General features: G+C 36.9%; 1 protein-coding gene across 3 annotated transcripts in view; it reads right to left on the bottom strand.

The window, feature by feature from the left end:
- THSD4 (thrombospondin type 1 domain containing 4) overlaps positions 1-13,911 on the bottom strand; it is a 241,699-nt gene that overhangs the window by 121,125 nt on the left and 106,663 nt on the right. For all 3 annotated transcript variants that reach the window (XM_077785884.2, XM_085588694.1, XM_085588695.1), the window contains exon 7: positions 13,347-13,483. In XM_077785884.2, coding sequence (XP_077642010.1) covers positions 13,347-13,483 — 137 coding nt within the window. The remainder of the gene's footprint in view (positions 1-13,346; positions 13,484-13,911) is intronic.

Here is a 13,911-nt window from a genome sequence, read left to right as displayed (position 1 = left end):
AGTTAGGCATGCATTTAAAAATCAAGGTCCATGTAAGCATAATTGTGCTCTTTGGCCTGGTCCCAAACCCTTAAAAAAGGAAAAAGGCAGAATGGAGAACAAATGTTCAGCAAAACTGTGAGAAGGCACAGCAGTTTTCTAGGAAATATGCACAACACAACAAATAATTTCACTATCTTTACAGAAGGTCCCAATAATCAGAGTTAGCTGGCAATCCAATTCTTGAATTCTACCAAGATATTTTCAAACCTAAATTGAGCACTTTTAGGAATATTCATTCAATAAAGTTGTTAGAAATCATAAGTAAAAGAAAAGCTGCAAGCATTTTGTGTGCTTATGTTGTTTCTCATAATTTATCCAATTATTAAGGAATACAATTCTCCAATGCTGCTAAGCACTGACAACTCTCTCCCTTGTTATTGGGTTGAACTTAATATTAAATAGTTTTAGAACAATGTATGCAAAGTCTACATTTGGAATATAATTTCAACAAGGTGCACTGCTGTAATCAAGAATTCAGCCCTGCAGCTTAAACTTCTACAGCAAGTTAGACACAGAAAAACCTGGAGCACAATGGTGAAACTGAGAACTTTTCCTCCCCTTTGCATCACAGATGTTCAAGAGAATAGTGACAAAGGCAGCTGTCTCTAGTATATGAAGTGCCAATGGTTTCATTCATCTTGTTAAGATGATTTAAACATAACAAGGAGTGAGATTTTTCCAAGACTGATGAGTCCTCCTCATGCTTCCTAACAATCAGGGTAGATAACGATAAAAGGGTTCTGACAAAAACAAACCCAAAAGCTTTCTATCTTATAAAACCAGAATAATTATTTCTCTTTCAGAAGGGCACTTAGACATGACAGTTCAAATGACCAAAAACCTGATAGATAAGATATTTATGTGATTTTATAAAATGGTTACCAGAAATCATTTAACATTAGAAGAACAATTAAACAACACATTTTCTGACGGATCAAGTTTCAGTTATACTTATACTTTACTCAGCAAAGCTGCCTTGCAGGAGAAAACAAATAACATGAACCCATTTTTTAACAATGACTCATAGTGCAAAATAAGCCCGAAGCTTTTCTTAAGTACTGTTTTCACTAATATAACTACAAAAACACAAGACTTTAAACTCCTAATACATTAGATTCACAGAAAATACATCATATTTTGCTGTAATAGCTCCTGAAAAGTAAAGAAATGTCCAGTGCTTCAAGTATCTGGTACAATTGAAAGGTTAAGCAACAACTGGAAGCACACATTTTAAAAAGCCCTACACAAGAAGTCAAGCATTTTACAGTCCAGCAAGATGCAGTTAGTTAACACTGCTGTTTATAATCTCCTTTTGGACTGGTTTAATTGGTTCTATCCAGTATCTGGTCTCCATCAGTATAAACAGTAGCAGTAAAACATCCATGATGTATATCACAATGTCCAACTACTACTTGCAAAACAGTAACTTTAAAAGAAATGTCTTGCTCTCCTAGAAAATAGAAATTTAAGCTTTATAAATGTACCAGATGGGGGAAACAACCTACAAAAGCCATTCCAAGCTCCAATCTAGCCTCAGTAGCTGTACAAATTCATTAGTGTCCATAACAGAGGTGAATGACCTTGGAGCAGTCCAGGAGTCCACTGCAAACATTCCAGAGTTCAGAAGTCATGTCCATCACACTGGGACTTTGTGTTGGCAAAGGGACTTAACAAACTTCAGGCACGTAAGATAAACTGCATCTGCCACATACAGCTCACTCCAAACAAACAAATCTTGCAGTAAAAAAATTTATTTGTTTCAATAAAATTCTATAGGCTGTAAAACAATATCCTCATGCAGGTAAGATTTCCACAGGTCAAAGACTTTTCAGTCATGCCCCATTTCTTGAAATGTGAGCATAAACTGCAACAATCCCTTTAAAATGAAGCCTTGTCACGGTAGGAGGTATATACAATAATGACTGTTTTCTAGTCATATAGAATACAGATATTTTAGGATGCTTCCATGCAGGTCAGCATGCCAACTTAAGGTTCTAAATGCCAGCTGTTCAGACACTAATACTGCTGCAGTGCATATGTAGTTCCTCCATTCAACACAACAATGAGATTACACTTCCTTATAATACTCAATGGTTGGGCAAGACCACGTGAATATATTTATATTTTATAAATTGTTTCCTCCCTCTCTACACACTTTGAAATTAATATTTTTATATTAAGACCCCAAATTTAGGGCCCAATTTGCCCGTGTCCACATTTCACTTAAATAAGCTTTAGTGAATGCCTATTCTTTCATACCTCTTGATATTTCACATTCAGTCTTTCTAACTATTTTACCACATAAGATGGAAATTTTTTTACTTGCACTGTTTATGAGAATTTTAAATCAGAAAATAACTGCATGAATATGAGGATTTCTATTTTTAAAAATGTGAGAAAGGTTCACCAAATTCTTCAGCTTTGGTCACATACAAAGCATAACAATGAAATCTGGTCTATCAACACAAACCCCAAAGAGATCTTCTGCAGTGGCTGAAGTAAATTCAGACATAGTGGTCTTTGCATTTAAGCACAGAAAATTATAGAAACCCAAAACCACATTTCTACTTCACATAAAGGACTACCTCTATGTGTGTATGGTACATCTGGCTTGAACCACCTGAAGAAAAATACTCCGTAAGACAAAAATGTAGGACTTTTACCTCAAGACAATTCAAGTGTTGATCAAATAGCTTAATGTAGTCTCTAAAATACAGAAATGTATGTAAGCAATGTAGAATCACTGAAGTCAAATGGCACCAGAAGCAGGGGGAAGGTGAGGCATGCCCAAAAGCCTACATTGAATCATATCTTTTTGAAGTCATGCAATACATACTAGCTAGTAATGCTCTCAGAAAAAATTCATGCATGTTTATTGCACTGAATTTCAAGGCATGAATAAAATTTATTTGTTTCTACAGAATTGCTGATAGCTCCATGAAATTCATTGTTTCCCCCTAAAATAATGTTCTCTTCAGCACAGAGACATCCATCACTCTAAAAATTTGTCTGATCACAAAGAACCTGCCAAAAAGGAAACAATTCACCATTAAATGCATCCCAAAAGGGGAAAAAAACAGTAAAAAAAACCAAGATGCTTTTCCAGTATAATCAATGTGTTGCCTGGAGTATTCTCATTGAAGTGACAATTTCCTCAGCAACAACAGAAAAGGTGTGCTGAATCCTGATGGACCAGATAGATAAATTAGAGGTTCATGATATCTTTCTGTTCTTCATAAGGTCACCATCTCAAGCTCCAGCACAATAGTTAATGGAACTAATTAGTTTTAGCCTAAAATGGCTTCAGCAGCAATGAAATTGCTAAAAATGGATAAATTTGCTGCAGACTTTGTTGAGATGCAGGCCTGGATTCTCTTCTAATAAGTATGTTTACTCTATTTTTCCCTATCAGCTACCTCTCTTCCTCGAGGGAACAGTGTCACTGCCTCTTATTCATATTGTTTTGGGTCATGAAAGCTCACAGAAAAATTAAGAGCTATTCTAAAAAGATTACTTTTTTCCAAAAGGTTGACTTCTTTTAGGAAACTTAATTTTTTAGTATGAGTAAAATCAATATTCGAGCCACAGCTAGTTACTTAAATGAGGAACAGAACTACAGTAATTTTATAACCCTTTACCCACAGCAAATGGAAGGCAAACCTATTATCTTAAGTCTCTAGCTGCATTAATTCCAGGCTGCATTATTTCCTACTTGATGAACAAGCATCATAGTCACAGGTGGCTACTGTTTTCTGGGGAATCTGCAATAATGTAGTCTCACATCCAGCCCCTAAGTACATTCTAACCTTAGCCAACAGCAGCTGATTTAAAGCCATGTTTTCTTCAAGATATTTACCACACTGCACATACTATACAGGCGTGTGAAACAAACATTTCCTTCTCATACTACCTAACCTCTGTAAGACTCCAAAGTGCCTTATTATCTCCTCCACAGAATGCTCTTTCTTACCTGTGTGACTGCAAATCCATGACAGAACTGTCTAGATTTAGTTCTGTTCTGAATATCATCAACAAAATCACCAAGTAGGTTGCAACTAAAGAATCCCAATTCATCTTTTCATTGCACTTTCCACTCTACATAACTGGATCAAACTCTGTGTGCCAAAGGGTACAAATCAGTCATACAGATATGGCGGGGGAAAGGCTTTAAGGAAAACAAGACTACATTAATTTATTGGGATCTTATGTCAAGATAACGTTGAAGAAGAAGCATCTCCATTGCAAGAACATACATTTAATATCACAGCAGGAACTTAGTCCCATTAAAAAATGTTCTGCTAAGCAATGCTTCCACTTTGCATATCACCAAGGCACTCTTGAAACATCTACAGAACTACATTATATTTGTGTGTAAAGGCTCACACCCTGCTACAGTTTGGAGTACAGGGAATAAGCACAGACAGGAAGGGAAGGGAAGTGCCTCTGTCACAGAAACGTTTGGGACTAGAGGACTGCTTTTAGTCACAGCTAGTTTCTTAAGTTGCTCACTAGAATTCTGCAGATATTTTCCACATTTACACAGGAACCAAACTGATCTGCACGTTCCCACCTCTATCACCACAGTTCCTTGTGTATTCATGACCTTGATAAGAATAAGCTAGACTACATATAAATAGCATCAGCAACAGTCCAATATCAGTAACTAAAAAGTCTGACATTTCTGATTTCTGCAAGGTCAACAGCCTGGCACAGAGCAGCTACTATGATTATAGACACAGCTCTAGTATGGAAACAAAAAGACAATGTGTAAAAACATTTTGTATTTTATAGAAGAAAACACATTTTGGTTTCAAATTTATCTTTCCCTGTTATGAGATACATAACATGTATCTCATGTATAATACGATACATAAGATATATGTTTCTGATTTCCACTTCACAGGATTTGTAAAAACTACACACAAGGGAAACCACACTAAAACACTCCCAGTGAACTATTAGTATTGCTTGATGGTGGACACAACAACTTTAACCTTGGTCACATTTTTAATTCATGAAATGCACCTAGATGCCACATTAAGCTGCTTCAAACTAGAAGCCAACAATGTCACATGGCAAACATTATTGATACATTTAAATACATCATACTTTAAAAATAAAATTGATCCATTTTAATGCATGTGGTCAAGTAGGTTTTTACAGGAGGCTTTAAACGGATCAGTTCAAAGAGTTACATGTTACTATGTTACAAAGAGAACAGGAAGTTATTCACAAGCATTATGATGACCTCACTGAACAAGGTATAAATGCTCTTGTTCAAAGACACCGTACTATCAGAACCCCAGGAAATTGGACTGCTTCTTCATCAGCAAGAACATGGTATAGTCCTGTGACTGCGGAGAAGCCTGTGGCCATAAAAAGGATAAATGTGTCAGTCTTATGTAATACCATCACATCTCTGTTTTGTTCAAGTTTTCATGTTATCTCTGCAGATAGGAAAAATCTGTTGTTGCAATAATAAAATGTTTGAGATGCCAAAATAGACGGGCTTGCAACCAAAAGACTTTTGAAGAAGGTTTTGAGCTCACATCACTTGTTTTGTGAAGTATGAGCCATTAAGTGTGATCTTGTCAGTTTGTGATTTCTCTCAGCAAACATGGAATTATGGAAATTTACATTACTTTAAATGAAAAACTAATTTATCATACATTCATTTATCATACATACATTAGTGACTTTGCTCACTAGGACTTCAAAAGTCAAGACACCCTGGCACTTGTGGGGAGAAAAAAGAGAGCTGTTCAGTGGCAGTTTCAGAGTGAAGCCATATGAAAATCTGGCTGATTTCAGGTTCTCTTAAAAATTCAATTTCAGTGTAGTTTAAACAAGCTCATTTTGACCTAGCTATACACCATTTTCCAACCTCTAATCTTATTAAATTTCACAGACTGAGGTGGTACCAGATGGCATCCAGGATACTTTTTGATTCTGAACTTTTGAAAAGAGCTCAAAACCTTAATGTGAAAGCTTAAGTAATGTGAAATTTAAACTGAAGGGAACTCTGCATAGACTCCTGTGAAACTAAATTGTATCTTGTAAACATGAGCTGCTGCACAAAAATTCAAATTCTGGTCTCAGCAAAGGGTTAAGACTCAGATTCTTGCTTTCCCACACCTATGGTTGGCTGAAAGGCAAAGCATAACTTCTTGCAGATGAATATGGTCAAAATACACATAAATTATACAAACCCCAGCTAGTTACAAGGAAGCACAACACTCTGCTGTTAATTTGGCCTTAGTACATTTCACTACCACTAGGACACACAAATCACATTAATCATGTGAAACAAAGATTTGCCACATAATTCTCATTTTGAAGTGGAGAACCTGGACATTAAAAACACATTTGGACAAAGATGTATCACATGGAAGAGATGAGAACCAGTTGCCAGCAAGCAACCCAAGGGAGGGAAGTCACAAAACTACTGGGCTCCACCTCGGTTAAACAGGGCTGCAGAGTCTGAAAAAACAGTTCTGGGTGCAGTTTGCACACTCAGCACTCAGTGCCCTTGCACAATGCTAGACTAACAACAACCAGAGGGTAAATGAAATATCCAAGGTCCCACAGGAAATCCACTGCGGAGCAGCCTGGATACTTTGGCTGGAATAGGGATCTGCATCCATACCAGCTCTCTGAAGCACCACGCAGCCACTCTGCTCAGCCCAGGGACTCAGTGACACAACAGCACCTGCCTAACTCAAGAGTTACAGTTTCCACAGTTTTGGTCTAACACAATAAGTCAATACTTCAAGCATATTTTAAAACAGAACAGCTCCTTAACTATTTGCTCTGGGTGCATCTATATCTGTGGGTGCAAGTGCTGCACAGAAAGAAAAATAGATATATACACACAACTAGAGCCTCTATGGACCTTCTTCCCAAGGATTTATTTATTCATGTGACAAGTTTGCCTATCCCAGTCTACCAAAACTGTAATCTTTGTTTTAATAGAAGTGCCTAAAAACATACTGGACCCTTTCCAGGCTCTAGAGCAATATTATAATGTAGTTAAATGAAAACAAAGCCTAAATACTTAATTTCCTGTAGATTTCCAAGATTGCTGTTTCGGTTTCCTGACTAAAGAATAGGTATTTTGGAATATTCTGTTACAGCTATTAGCATTTTCAATTTGCTCCTAAAAGTCATCAAAACAAAATTAAGCATTAACTTACTCTTTGGCTCCTTGATAAAAATCAGCTTAGGTCAGACAACATTTTGCTGCACTGTCATCGCTTTCTAAAACTTCCTCTATTTTCACTAAGACTTCTGGGTTATTTGCTTCTGATAGTTTATTATAATTAACAAAGAAAAAGTCTTAGTGCCTCAATTCTGAAGTTCCTGAAACTATTGCATTGTAGTAAAATTTTCATATCATCAGTGATAACAATAATTTAAATACTACTAGTACTCACCTGTCACCAAGTATAAGAGTATTAAACAAACAAACAAACAAAAAAAAAAAAAAAAAAAAAAAAAAAAGAGAGATGAACAAACCTTTAGCAGTAAATACACTTCCATACTGTATTTCTAAGAACTCTGACTTTTAGGTGAGGCCTGAAATATCACTAGTCAACAAAGCTAACACTGCTAGCACAAGGGAGTACAAGTGCAAACAGAGAAAAAAGCCTGACACCCAGACCATGGACATCACAGGAGGCAGCATGGATTGAAAGTGACAGAGAAATTAACAAAACAAATCAAATTAAAATGAAATACTAATTCCATTTATTGCTTCAATTATTGTTTTAGCACTTACCTCATAAATCCTCACACATGAAAGCCTTTATTTTTCCTCACAAATGTTCATAAATAGCCCCCCTTCTACTTCATGACCCCACCTGCCATGAGAACACATCAATCTGCTAATGAGCTGTCTCTAGCTACATATGTCATTTTTTTTAATGTACAGTAACTTAAAAGTTTTACTGCACATTCCAACTCAACTGCAGGTCAAATTCTAGCAACAGACACCATGCAAGCAAGGAGAGAGTAAGTACACAACCAAAGGAGAATTGTCATTAAATATGTGATATACAAGCCTGCTCTAATACTGTACAATTCTTTTTTATTCCCCTTGCTCTTATATTTATTATGATAACATAATTTTTGACTGTTTACAGTGACAGTCTTCTGGTATAAACATTAGCAAACAACAATAAATTCAAGAAGAACTTCTTCATTTTTATTTTTGTGCATGACATAACCCTACTTCCCCAGTAAGTGAGTTCCCCTTTCCAGAATTTCTCTGGGTAAATGGTACAAAGCTGATTCTGCCCATTCAGAGCCTCTACTGCCTTAGAACACATGGTCAGAAAGCCAAATTCAGATGCTCCCATGTTAACACCTGTCTGAAGGGGTCTGCTGGCAATGTCTACTTTCAGGCAGCTAACTAAGGATCTTTTTAAGCATTCTGCAGAGAGGAATCTATAAGCCCTTTTTGGGAGTTCCAAGCTAACCACCCCAATGCGATGCTGAAAGTCAAATGGCTTGAACACTTCTAGGACGAGAAATATAATTCAACCAATTAACAGCAAAAGGTATCATTTATATGCAGGAGTAATTGCAAAGTTTTCATTCCTCTTCTAAATAGGAGAACAAGAATGAATACTTATGCAGCCAGACCCTTTCTTAATAGCTTTCTCTCCACTGCTTGCTTGTCCAGGTGTTTAACAGATCCCTTAAATGTGAGTTTCAGAACTTTACTTCTGCTGCACCCCTCTTTGTTCCTTTACAATAAAATCTAAATTGCTTTGTTTCCTTTTGCTATTTAACCTCAGAAGAGGGGTCTTGCACTAGCTACATTACTTTCTTTTACAACTGCTTTCCCATACATTCATTGAAATCAAATGTATTTCAACTGGCTGGAATTTCTTGTTGTTTTTTTTTTTTCTTTGAACTGCTGTAATGTAACACAAATCAGGTTTGATTCCAGTAGTTACTTAAAAGGCATTAACTACATCTTAGTAATTTCTGTATAAAAGACATGACATCAAACCCTGTACCTCCCCCATGATACAGAGTACACAGCTCTTCATTGGTTTCCTCTTTTGTGACTGCAGGACAGTGAAGCAACCTGTCTTCCTATGGGCTAACATAGCTTGTTTTGTTAGAGTGCATCCATGAATACTTGGCAATGGACTGAGAAAAAGGAACAGCTGAGACCATATTTATTTTCTATTTTTATCCAAACTCCTTTTTTCTTGTCTACACTTAATTTCTCCATCACAGAAAGCCAGTATTTCAGAAAAAAATCAGTGATCATGAGTTCAGGTTTTTTTATGAACAACTGTGTGAAGGGATTGGTGAATTACTGAATGTTTCTTCATTAACATTCCCAGCCTCCTTTTATACCACTGTACCACAGGACTTTATCTTGTTTGTTTAAAACTAAACTGGAGTGATTTAATTATTCCAAGCTAAGAAATAATTAATTATTCATTAATTATTCACCCGACTTCACTTTCAATCTGATATACATCAAACTGTTTAAGAAAAAATCAAGGCCCAACAACATGCAAGATTTTATTTTCTACTCCACTGCTATCCCCAGCATTCTTGAATACTTCAGATTTTTCTCAGATTTACTTTGGATTTATCCTTTTCAAACTAGTTCAAAGAGAAGCATAACTCAAGGATAATAAAATTCCCTAATTGTGTCACTTAATCATTAGAGATAACAGCATTTCAGAACAATTTCTCTAGTGACACAATTAAGCTCATAGCTGGGATGTATTTTCTACTGTCAGCCAATCTACAAAGGCATACTGCAGATAAGGATTACATTCTACCTTTTTATAAAGACAACCACACCTGAAATATTATTGTTTTAAAAATTGCAGAAATAAGAACAAAATAAAGGTACACAACTCTCTATTACTTTGCTGTATCTCAAGCTGCTTCTGATAGGCAGGATAGACATTACTGAGCACATTTGACAGGAGAACAGAGTGTGGAGCACAGAGAGAACCAGAATCTAGATTAGCCATTCTATGCTGCACTTCAGCACCTACTTTTGCTTCAAACTGAAGCAAAACAAACCTTTCCCAAGACACATGCTATATATGTGGCACATATAAAAGCAGTTAAAAACCTTTTAGAATGAAGATATTTTGTAATACCATTTTGTTTGGTTTGGGCTTCATTTTTTTCAAATGTTAAATGCATTGTAAGCAACATGTGAACCTGATAAGGTCTGTTGTACAGGATCGTTTATAGCAAAACTGAAGATGCAGAACTATAGATTCAGGCAGCAGCTCCATGGAAGAGTGAGGAGCTCCATCCTTTAGATTGTGAGGTCTTCTCACACGAGGCTGCTAGACAATAGGAAAAGAACAAATATACAGATCCAGTGCTTAGTCATTTTGTCTGAACTGGAATATTTGCTACTCACAACCACCTACCACCAGATTTCACATCATTTCAAAGTCAGCAGAGTTATCTTTTCACTGGTTCTACACGTGGTGGTTGCTGCTCCTGTGTATCCAACTATCAGAAACAAATTAGGTCATGGTCAAAGATCATATACCAAAAAATTTCATTGTTGCTTCATAAATGACAGAAGGATACAAGACTTTATAGAGCATGTGGCCAAGAAACCTCACAGAGGTTCACTCTGTAAAACATTTAACAAAAACTACTCAAACAGAGGGAAGAAGTGGCAATAAGCAGTTGTATCTTAGCTCCCAGGAACCTGTTTCTTCCATTAACATCTTATTAATGCCTGGCAGGTGTTCCACAATGCAGAGCTTGGCATTAGCAAGTCATTATGAAGAGAAACAATGAAGAGTCCTATTTCCAACAGCCAAGAAATTACAATGGTATCTATGAAAAAGCAGAAAGGAGGAGAGAATGTTCTATTGTAATCATAGGTTTTTCACATTTAAGCATGGTTGGCTAGGCTTCCTATAGCTGACGCAAATTACCTCCCTAGATAGTTTGCAGGCTTTTCAATATCTGATGCACTATTTTTGTATTAGGCAGGTAAAATCTCTATTATCAATCATTTTGCTACTTAAGTTCCAGTGTGCATTTTAAAACTGCTTAGATATTTTTCTATTAATGTCAGCAGTTCGCTGGAAGATGAAAACGAACTACATTGCAAGAGAAAATGTAATACCAGGAGACAGAAAATAGTTGTTTCACGCACCTTTTGGAGGTAGCTACAGCCCGCACTCAAACAGAATTTTGGGTGAAATGCTCAATGATCCCTTGTAAAGCGCGCCCCCGCGTGGTAACCGACATCTCTGCAAAACTAATTTTCTTCACAGCTCCCAGGTAACATTTCGGTCTCCAAAACTACTTCGAGTCGGTGCTCACACCTGCCCCGGTACTGGGACGACTTCTCTGAGTGGGAGTGTCCCAGACACATGTAAAAACACATGCAACACTCTGCCCTAGAGGCAGTTTCTCAATCTATGGGCAAGGTCAAAATTATTAAGAACATTCTTTTCTCATACCTTGTTTATTAAAGTCTCCTCAGTATTCTCTCTCAATTTTTCTTCTAAGCTTAAAAGTTACTGAGTAGGACCAACCCACTGTCTCCAGAAAAATTATAAGGATACACTCATTTCACACAAAAGAAGAAAAAAAAAAAAAACTTGAAGGGAAAAAACCTGACACTTCTGACTAAATAGCAAGCTGAAGGAAGTTCCATTGGCAGTCACTCTTTAATTTAATAGCACTGTTAAAATGTAGGGTTGGAAGAGAAGTAGCAAATATATTTACAAAAACAGCATCTACTCAATAATACTGAAACACATTCCAAGCATATGTGTTAGGAATAACCTGCTGTGGCACCAAATAAAAACTATTAAAAAACAGAAGTGGAACTCAATAGGACTATCAATGAAAACATTTGTTCACTTAAAAAAATCCATCAGAAATAATATTGTTCAAGTGTGCAGAAAACCAAACTTACACAGAAATACAGTCTTATGATGAAATACCCTAATTTTTGGGTATTTTCACTTCAAGCTTTTTAAAGGACTATTTCATCTCATATATCATATTTTTTTACTATATTTCTGAGTGATTTTTATTATATCAACATTTTCCATTTTTTTTCCTCTTAAAGATAAGGTAGGCTGAAAATACTAACCAAAAACAATGGTCCTGGGAACAATATAAATAATGGTTTGTAACACAAGGATATTATTGTTCTGGTAATGTAAAAGAATGTCCAACAGAGGGTGATAGAGACCATGCATTTGTTAGACACAACTCATCAGTTTTATGAGTCATAGATCAGAAATGCAATTAAAACAAGTTTCTGGCCCTTGCTGAATTAGTTTGAGATCAATGAAAGCTTTAAAGCACAACCAACTTCACCCAGATCTAACCTGTACAAAGGGAATTCAAAGCTATGGCTTTGCTTGCACTAAGAAACACAGAACAGGGACAAACATGGCATTGTCCAGATGTGCACAAGTAAGAGGAACTGGGACATGCAGAGGACAAGGCTGTATTCATCAGTGATTTCCCCTGGCAAACCAACTATTTAAACTGAACATGACCTCTCACTATTTGAGTTCATGAGTCACATCTGAGCCACTTCTGCAGCTTTTGCCAACATATATAGGAAACATCAGCCAAGCATCAAGTGCCCCTCACTAGGAATTTATTTCTTTCACTAACCTTACTTGAAAGATTACAATTTTTTCTTCTAAACACTGTAACATTTTGTTTAAGATTGCTACCATCTTGCAAAAAACTGTATTTATTCATTGCAAATGGAATCTACACAGCAGAGTGCAAAAAGTCAACACAGCAGCTCTTTCTGAACCCATGAAAAGCAGCCACTCAATTGCTCTCTAAGAGAAATCAGTGCTGAGTGAAAGTCAGTAAGACCTGAGGCAAATGTGGCCCAATCAGAAAAGTTAGACTACAAGCAGCTATAAGGCAATCCAAAGAAACCATTCTGTTGCAGACTCTGAAAAATATCTCCACTCTGAATCAAAGAAAGATATTGTATTTTGTTCTTATTTAAGCTTTCAATCTTTTTGTTCTGGTTCTTTCAAAGAACCTCTTCTGTAGAAAGTAAAATATGTGGAAAAAACTCATTGCCAGACACCTTAATTGTGGCTAAAACACCTCCTGAATCCATCCCTTCAGCACTCCTTAATTTGTTCTCAGTAAATACACACGTTAGTTAGGAAATCACCCAACCTGTAATAATAACAGCTAATGTTTTTCACATCTACTTTAATAAAAACAAAATTGTGAAGAAGAAGCAAGCTGAAGCCAGCATTGGCCAGGTTCTGGCAGCTGAGGCAGCCCTGCCTTACCTTGCACTGCCCTGCCACACAGATGGCCGTGCCGTTGGGGTCGCAGGGCGTGCCGTCGATCACGGTCTCCGCCTGGCGCACGTAGAATCGGTAGCCGATGGCCCGGCAGTTCAGCTCGCACTTCTGACTCCCCTTCACTGTGGACACAATGCAAGGCCCCGTTACAAAGAGCACAGCAGGAGATCGCAAAAGGAAAAGCTCCTTAAACGAGCAGTAAGGTCTGAGGGGAAGAAACAAGTATGCAAACAATGCATTGTAAGTGACCACATCAAATGAACCAGCTCCAAGGTAAGCATTCCAGCACACCTTATGACAATGTAAACAGTACCTCGATTGTTGACAAATGTCACTTCCCTAAATGACCAAGAGTACTTTTAGTTCCTCAAACACATTGCCCAGCTGTCTTCTTAAAGCCTAGTAACATGTTATGGCATTTCATAACTCTTGAGTGCCAGACAAATTACACCATAATCAGAAGGATGTGCACCAAATCAGGCTCACTTATAGTCCCCAGTCTGTTCAGGTCCATTAGGCATACAAACATACAGCACTGAGATACATTCTA

This window comes from Lonchura striata, chromosome 10 (assembly GCF_050655825.1).
Source record: "Lonchura striata isolate lonStrDom1 chromosome 10, ASM5065582v1, whole genome shotgun sequence".
NCBI classification, from domain to species: domain Eukaryota; kingdom Metazoa; phylum Chordata; class Aves; order Passeriformes; family Estrildidae; genus Lonchura; species Lonchura striata.
This window is presented reverse-complemented; position numbering and strand designations above follow the sequence as displayed.